At 42.6% G+C, this 9,034-nt stretch overlaps 1 protein-coding gene across 3 annotated transcripts in view; it reads left to right on the top strand.

The window, feature by feature from the left end:
- Nucleotides 1–5,273, top strand: part of OTUD4 (OTU deubiquitinase 4) — a 43,328-nt gene extending 38,055 nt beyond the window's left edge. For all 3 annotated transcript variants that reach the window (XM_055144182.1, XM_055144184.1, XM_055144183.1), the window contains exon 21: nucleotides 364–5,273. In XM_055144182.1, coding sequence (XP_055000157.1) covers nucleotides 364–1,575 — 1,212 coding nt within the window. In that variant the 3' untranslated portion in view covers nucleotides 1,576–5,273. The remainder of the gene's footprint in view (nucleotides 1–363) is intronic.
- The last annotated feature ends 3,761 nt before the right edge of the window (nucleotides 5,274–9,034 follow it).

Here is a 9,034-nt window from a genome sequence, read left to right on the forward strand (position 1 = left end):
GCTCAGGGGTTACTCCTGGCTCTGCACTCAGGAATTACTCCTGGCGGTGCTTGGGGGACCATATGGGATGCCGGGGATCGAACCCGGGTCGGCCGCATGCAAGGCAAACGCCCTACCCGCTGTGCTACCGCTCCGGCCCAAGTCTTAAAGGTCTTAAAGCAGTGCCTTATCTTTTTACCCCTTTGTTACCCATTTTCATGGTGTCTGTTTCAGCGGTTTGCACTGCAGGTTTTGTGGTCTTTGCAAGTATGAGTGTCTTTTGTGGGGGTGGTCATACCTGGTGACACGCAGGCGTTACTCCCAGCTGTGCTGGGAAAGGACATGAGAATCTGACTGTGTTTTACTATTTTGTGTCTCTTGCAGGCATATAGCTGTCCTATGTGGGCCCCACATTCATACCTGTACCCTCTGCATCAGGCCTACCTGGCAGCCTGCAGGATGTACCCAAAGGTCCCTGTTCCTGTGTATCCTCATAACGCTTGGTTTCAAGAAGGTCCTGCTCAGAACGAGAGTGATTGTACCTGTGCCGAAGCTCACTTCTCCATGCAGACGGAGGCCAGCGTGAATGGGCAGATGCCACAGGCAGAGATGGGACCACCGCCCTTTTCTTCACCTCTGGTTATGCCTCCGCCTCAGGTGTCGGAGAGTCACGGACAGATTCCTTACCAGCCAGACCTTGAACCTGAAAGCTCGGGGCAGCTGCTTCAAGCTGAATACGAAGAGTCTCTGGGTGGCAAGAACCTGTTTCCACAGCCGTCCTTTGGCCCGAACCCGTTCTTGGGCCCGGTTCCTATCGCCCCTCCTTTCTTCCCTCACGTTTGGTATGGCTACCCTTTTCAGGGATTCATCGAAAACCCGGTGATGAGGCAGAGTATCGTTCTGCCGTCGGACGAGAAAGGAGAGCTGGACCTGCCCCTGGAGCACCTGGACCTGTCTCGAGAGTGTGGGTCCGTGCCAGCAGTCGGCGAGTGTCAGGACGCCGGTGGCCAGGCTGCCCACACCCTCCCCGAGACATGCGGGAGCCGCCAGCACGAGGGCCGGGCAGAGCAGTCGTCCCAGACCTCCAAGGCAGGCCTGGTGTCGGCTTGCAGCCCCCCTGTGGCCGAGAGCGAGCCTCATCTCCCCACTCAGGTTCTGCACAGGGACAGGGAGCCGGTGCCTGTTGAACTGGAGCCCAAAAGGACCATTCCAAGTGTGAAAGAAAAACCAGAAAAGGTGAAAGAAGCGAAGACGGCTGCTGATGTGGTCGGCGGGGCCAACTCTGTGGAGAGCAGAGTGCAGAGACCAAAAGAGGAGAGCTCGGAAGATGAAAATGAAGTCTCTAATATTCTGCGAAGTGGGAGATCCAAGCAGTTCTACAATCAGACCTACGGGGGCCGGAAGTACAAGAGTGACTGGGGTTACTCCGGCCGGGGAGGCTTCCAGCACTCTCGAGGGGAGGAGTCCTGGAAGGGCCAGCCTGGCCGCAGCCGCGATGAGGGTTACCAGTACCACCGCAGCGTCAGAGGCCGGCCCTACCGAGGGGACAGGAGGAGGTCAGGGATGGGCGATGGCCATCGGGGACAGCACACCTGACCAGTGTAACAGTGTGTTCTAGGGCAGAAACCTTTTCTTAGGTGGAGTGTGTCTAAAGGCTTTAAAACATTTGAAATAAAATCCCAGATTGGAACTCCATCCGCCCCGCCCCCTCTCCCCTCTCTCTCACCCTGGACTAGAGATCTGGACATGAGTTCAAGGGGGGCAGGGAATTCCTAGTGTTGCTATTTTTCTTTGTTCAAAATCTATTTATAGGGTGATTGCCCCCATAAAAGATAGAAAATAAGTTTGTTTAAAGTATTTTTTATAAACAGCTTAATATAAAAACATAGATTTAGTGTTTTTTTCCGTATATAAGTTTAATTTTAAATGTTGAAAATGTGTGCTTTATAGTGTTTACTAAATCAACAAGGAAATATACCATTTGACACAGATTCCAAACCATAACATTGCACCAAATAGAAATGTATATTTTATTATGCAATGCCTTAGTCATAAACTGGGCTCAAACAGTTCTCAGCCTAAAACACTGTCTTTTGAAATGCTTCCAACCCAAAGGCCTTTCATCTCAATATCTGTCAAACTTGAAGAATGTCTTCTCTTTAATATTACACATAAGGCAGCCTATTAACCGTGTCTTAGAAATGTTGTATATAGTTCTTTTACTATTCATAGGGTATATTTTTGAATTTTCAGTGAATTCTTGTCGAACTTGAGATCACATGCAAGAACAGATGTTTAAGAAACTGTAGGAAATCTAATGAAATGGCTGTTTCCACCAAGAATTCTTAGCACTGGTGTAAATATCATGGTGCCTACTAGAAAGAAGTGTAGATGCTATGCATTTTGGAAATGATCTGCATCTGTTAAAACTGCAGAAGTTTTTTAATGCCACTTTAACACTAATGCACTGACAGATTAAAATATTTTGAGAAGAAATGTTAAAATTTGTAGCTTGACAGGTTTCTACAGTAACTGTTGTTTTCTTCATGCACCATTGGTTATGTGCATCACTTTACATTTGTGTGTTCAGTCTTCGTGGCTGGAACTGTTGTACAAAAAAGGATGATTGTGACTTCTAGTTCTTTTCTAGAGGATGCTGCTAGAAAATGGTTTCGGTTTGCGTTTTATTGCTGTTACCTCCCAGTAACATGTCTCTGATCCCGCTTCCTTCCAGTCTTTGCAGTATTCACTAGAAGGCCCCTTTGCATGTTGCACTCTGTCCTCATTTGGAGATTGTACTCTCTGAATTAACACAGTATTCATTCATCTGTGTTACTACTCTGTAGAAGAAACTAGCTAATTTCATTTGTACATATCAATGTGAAAACCTACCTAACCTTTTTAACATTTTCTTTTGATCAGGAAGTTTGAGTGCTACACAAATAATAGTAATTGCTCTCTGCATGCTATTTGTAATATACCTAGCCAAAAATTGATTTTTTTTTAAAAAGAGAAAGCAAAATAAAAACATGCAATTCACTTGAATTTGACAAACTGAAGTAGATGAGTTTTCTGGTTTCTCTAATCTATAGGAATGTTTGGATGCCAGCTAGGCTCAGTGAATCTCCACTGTACTGTAATAATGGTTATTTACCTCTGTGTTGTTTTAATTACCTAATGTCTGTGTAACTGCTGATTTGAGAAGTGATTAGCATTTAGATGTTTTGTAACGTAGGATTATAGAGAGCACTTTGAAAGATAACATTTTATGATGATGGTGCTAGGTAAAAATTTGTAAAGACTGGGATGGTTGTGTGGAAAAGAATTCTGAAGAAAACCTGTTAAGTAATTTCTGTTGTCATCTATGTGAGGGCATTTGAGGAAGGTGTTGCGTAAGCCATTGTTTTTTCCTTAGTTAACATCAACAGTTATTAGGGAATGAGAAGAGAGAGGGTCTTTCCCCTTTTAGCTCATGCTTTTTAATGTAGGATAGTTTACCTGATAATTTTTATGACAAATCACATTTAGATGTAACTATCAGGTTGAAAAATAAAGTATGTTTGATCTCAGGAGTCCAAAATAAATCACTTATTTCCAGTGTCCTTTATTTTCTGGACTGGGATTTGATCTCAGTTTCTTCTGGAAAAGTTTTAAAGTTGGATAGGAGAAAACAGTGTCCGTCATTTCTTCTCTGTCACTGTCTTACCTCAATGAAGTACCAGAATACTCTTAGTCCTGAGGGGGAACACTGATGTGCTTCCGGCCTCCCTCTTACCTCCAGGATACGCTGGGAGCCGGGTTGAAAGAACTTCAGCCAGTGGTACTTGACTCAGTGACCTCGGGAACCGTAGAACTCTGGCTATGCGAGAGTGAGTTCTGGAATGATCAGTCTGTGTGTGAAAGGTCAGTTTTGTTTTTTTTCCTTTAGTTATATTTTGCCTTATGCTGAGGTCAAACTAGGGCCAAACGGGATATTATCACCCTTCATTTTAACCAGTCATAATGTGTACTTAAACGAAAAATGATGTTTTCTGAATGAGAGAAGAATAAAAGCCTAGAACAGGAAAGCATTTGAATTAGAGTTGGAAATTATGGAACTTCAGTATATTACATTTGGAAGAACACATTTATAGAATGACCAAAGCTCACTTGTTCTTTCTGTTGCTTCTGCTAAAGTTGATTCCTGCCCTGCCCCGTTACTATTTTTTTTTTTTACCAAGTTTATTTCTTCTCAGACAAATCTTCAACTCTTGTCCCACATACTTGTTGGCAGGGGTTGCTGGCTTCTGTGCTAACTCACACCTCATGATGGCCGCCGTCAGCTGAGACCCTGCCGCCCTGCAAGTGGGAGTGGGTTTCCCCAAACCATAACGCCCATCAGCTTATTGAATGCAAGCCCCGTGTATCCGTAGGGTGTGATGTTTCTTTGTGACTTAAAAATGCTTGTGAACCGCGAAGTTGCTTATGATTGACTTGGTGCAATAAAGTTGCTTTCTAACCACTCTGGTTTAGAAAACATGCAGCCATCTTAGAATTCTAGCAATATTTATTTATGCCTCGTTCCTCTGACCATCTGTGCAGATGAGGTTGACTTTCACATGGGTACTAAGCAAGGTCCATTTGTGTAGCTGAAGAGAATGCATATTTGGCTACATGATTTCTGTTTACTGTGTTTTGCTCCCTATTTTATGTCTCAATGCTATTGTTTTGTTTAAAACCTTAATAATGGCTCAGTTTTGATATGTCAGTTTTAAAGAACTAAGGTTTTGCTACTAGTGTTAGCCATAATCTCCCAGTAATTGGGCTTTCCCACTGATAGGGATGTTTTTTCCTCCTGAAATAGAAGTTTTAGAAAATCCTAGGAAAGGGGTGGGTGCATGTCTTATAATGCTGGGAAACAGCAACTTTGGGGTTGAATTTACTTGAATGGATTAAAAATTGCATTGTTACAGAGCTAGAAAATTTATGTATGAAAATGATAATAGCCTTACACTGAGTACAAATAATACTTAAAGCATGTGAAGATGTGATCATTTGTGATGTTACTTGTAAAAAAAAGTATATTATACATATCTTTTGAAGTGTTGAAAGGAAAATAGTACTTTATATTCTTTATCATATCACTTTTTGTAAGTGTTGAATATATTCCTGTTTATTTTTCTATGTTCTGTTTTGTAGCCTTAAGAAGTGTTTCAAACATATCTGAATGTATAAAATAAGAGTAAATGCCCTACATGGTGTGATATGCTGCATTATATATAAAACTGTGTGCATATATTAAATTTTGTTTTTGATTCTGTTTGTATTTCTTTAGTTCCAAGGTTAACCATGTGCCATAGTATTTAAATTTCAAGTTTTAGCAACTTTTTTCATAGATAATTTTCATAGGTTTTATTCACTTAGGAGATAAATGTAGAATGTACAAATAAGCCATGTTGTATTTATTTACAACCATATGGTAATATTATCTATTAATATATAAGAAGTAAATGTAAGCTGTATATTACATACAGAACTGAAACAGACCAAGCAATTTAGCTAAGATTATGCAAATAAGTGATTGAAAATGGATTTGAAACTTGATTAGGTTTAGAGCAGTGAAGAAAACTACTATTCCAGCAGTCATTCAGGTGTTTGGGATAGTTCAGAAATTAAATTGTGCTCCTTTAACATTTTTTTACTCTTAGTATTTTCATTTGTTTTCTGAAGATCAAAGCAAATGGTGTGAAAACTTTATTCAGAAGAAAATTTTATATTTTATGGTAGGATAGTTCAATTCTGTCTTTACATTAAATCAATTCATCAACAAATATTGCCAGTTGGTCACTGTTTGCTTAACTAAGTCCTCTCTGGTTGTCTAAACTAAGTCTTCTAAGCAGGAAATTGGCTGGAAGGGTGGTCATGAGTGAGGGCAGCGAGCTGGGTGGGTGGGAGTTGGCCATCTGGTCGAAGGTAGGGTATTCCAGGCAATAAAAGGAAGCAGAGCAGTGCGGAGCTGTTAGCCAGTGCCCAGTGTGGGGACTGGAGAGGTGGCGTTGCTGGCCGGAGCCCTTAGTGATTTGAAGTGATTGGGTGGTGAGATTGAGGATGGTGCTTCAGAAAGTGCCTTGGACGTGGTTTCTTTCCGAAGGACTTCTCACTTTGCATGTTTCGTGTTTATGAACTTTCAGTTTTGGGTCCATATCTATGGTGTCAGTGTAAAAGTGTAAGACTAATGCAGGTGCTATGTCATAGACCTTAATTTATCAGCTCTGAAAGTCAAATGAGCAGAAACATGTTTCTCAGACTAATCTGATGAATTTGGGAATTTGAGCTGAACTGGTATCTTCATTAACGTGCCATTCTGGTGTTTCTTAGTTTTCATAGTAGAGAAATAAAGACTGGAGAAAGTTGTGCTGGGATGATGGCTCTAAGGAATCCACACTTTTTTGGTGAGATTCCTGGTTTTGAACCACGAGATGGAAAATTAAGATTCCTATCTCTTACTTGAGTGTTTCACTGAGAAGTTTTGAATTGACAACAGCTACAATGAATGCATGTGTTTTGCCAGGAATCAGAGAAGTCCACGTCTCATGCCTGCGAGATAGGCAGTTTACTACTGTGCCCATCTCGGCCCATACTTGTTTAAAAATGGAAAACCTAGGCTCTGGATAGAGTAGGAAACAAAGTGATGCCAAATGCCTTCTGAGGGAGACACGTGGAGGTAGACAACGCTTCCCTCAGTCTTATTTTCTAAATTGGCAGCTGGCTGAAGCATTCCAACCCTCATTTTTCTAAGGTCTGTTACAAAGTGGGCCGTTTAAACTATGGAGCCTGGAGATGAAGTAACAGCAACTGCTTCTGCACCCCATGACTAGGTTGGGGTAGGGGCTAGTTTACACAAGGTTCAGAGTTGGAGCTACACATCTATTAAAGCCTGGGGCTCCATAAAGGATAGTAATAGCAGTAAAAACGCCCTACAGACTTCTTGGGGTGCACGTGCAGCACCTCAAGCTCTAGAACAAAAACCAGGGGTAGCACAGCAGATTGGATGGGATGTAATGAAGGCATCCAGTCTCGAACAAAATACCAACACAGGCTTAACCTGGAACAGCACCTTTGTAACTTCACTTTCTTCTGAGGGAACTTTTGTTGATTATTAGAGCAAATTATAACAAGCAATATAATATAAAAGGGGGCCTGCTATGGGGCAGGCTTAGGGGGTGGTTGGAAGGTGCAGTGGTGGGATTGGTGTTGGTATATTGAATGTAACAACTGTTACTATAAAGGGAAAATACAAGTTAAAAAAAAAGTCCTACAGAGGGGCTGGAGTGATAGTTACAGCGGGTAGAGCGTTTGCCTTGCGTGTGGTCGACTCAGGTTCAACCCCTGGCACCCCTTATGATCCCGAGACTCCAAGAGTAAGCATAGCCAGGGGTAAGCACTGAGCACTGCAGGGTGTGGCCCCCAAACAAAACAGAATCCCGTCGTGATGGGTTCCAGGTTTTGCAGGGCTTTAGCCCCCCCCCCCCTTTTTTTTTTTTAAGCCTTGAGCTCCAAGACTCCCTCAGCCAATGTGAATATTGGTTCTAAGTTGGTGGTGCAGTTTGAGTCACCTGAAAGCAGAGACGACTGGCCAAGGAACCAAGGTCACTGCTACAGAAAAATCGTTTTGACTTGTGTAACTAAATTGGGATAAAGTGACCTGGCTACTTGCTGCACGTTGTGTTGTTAGGGGTCAAGCTAGTATCCCGGTGGCCTTGTTTCCATTGTTTAACCCTTCAGGCACAGCATGACCACAGTAACATCACAGTCTCCTTAGAAAAAGGGCTTCCACGATACCTCAAGAGAATTCTTTTAAGTTGCTTAGAAACGGGGTACTAGTGTATAGTCTCTCATGCAAGCGAGATTAGGATTATTAATTCTCAGGTCAACTCAGCCACCATCTGGGGCTGGCAGAGTCAAGGCTATCAAAGGGAGAGGAGCTGATGAACACAGGGTGGGGAAAGCAGATAAACACTTAGTATAAGTTCACCAACAAATGATTATCTGCTGTGTCACCAAGAGCAAGAGTCAGGCGACTGGGCTGGAGAAGTAGTAAAGCTGGGGAGGACATCTGCTTGTACAGGGCCAACCTTGGTTTGATCCCAGACTTCCCAAATGGTTCACTGAGCCTGCCAGGAGTCACTTCTGAGCACTGCTGGGTGTGGCACAAAGACAATACACAGCAATGTGGATTTAGGATGTCAGGATAGGGTCTAAATGTTTCTAAGATTACAAAGACTAATGTGGAATAAAATTTAAATCCAAAGGCTTTGGAAAAATTGCTCTTGAGCTTCTTGCTTTTAGCCTCTACTGCCCTAAGTCAAAGGTCCTGATTTCCTCCTCTTCCCTTTCCCCAGTCCCTTAAATGCCTGTGCATATTTCTGCCTCTGGCCTCCTGTATTCTGCTTCAACTGATGGTCACATTATTCTTGACGGTAGGTGGTATTCTTCCGGGGAGCTACCTCCTCCACTTTACCTTACTAACCGACCCAGAATTTCTCGTCTGAACCAGAATGGGTTCAGAATATAGTGGGTTGAGGGCTTGCTGTACTCTGAATGTTTACATGAAGTCAATACAGTAGGTGAGCTACATGCCCAACAAACTATACTCAGAATGACTCAGGCAGTTACGGAATTTATGTAATTTTCATTCTGTGAAAGTAAAGATAGCTACAAAATTAGTTTCGTTCTCTGCCCTCCCCCCTAATTTAACCTACTTTGTGTAGATATATTGCTTAAGGCTACTGTACACTAGTTAAACAGTGTTCTCTTTATTGAAGACTGGAAAACTTCAAAAGAGGATTTCTAAAGTAGACAACATACAAAATATGAAAAAGCAAGTCTTTTTCACAAGCATCCTTGAGTATTTCAATCCTTTAGTATTTTTTTTTTTATTTATTTTTTTTGCTTTTTTTGGGGGGTCAGACCCGGCGTGCACAGGGGTTACTCCTGGCTCTGCACTCAGGAATTACTCCTGGCGGTGCTCGGGGGGCCATATGGGATGCTGGGGATCGAACCTGGGTCGGCCGCG

Source organism: Sorex araneus, chromosome 7, assembly GCF_027595985.1.
Source record: "Sorex araneus isolate mSorAra2 chromosome 7, mSorAra2.pri, whole genome shotgun sequence".
Lineage (NCBI taxonomy): Eukaryota > Metazoa > Chordata > Mammalia > Eulipotyphla > Soricidae > Sorex > Sorex araneus.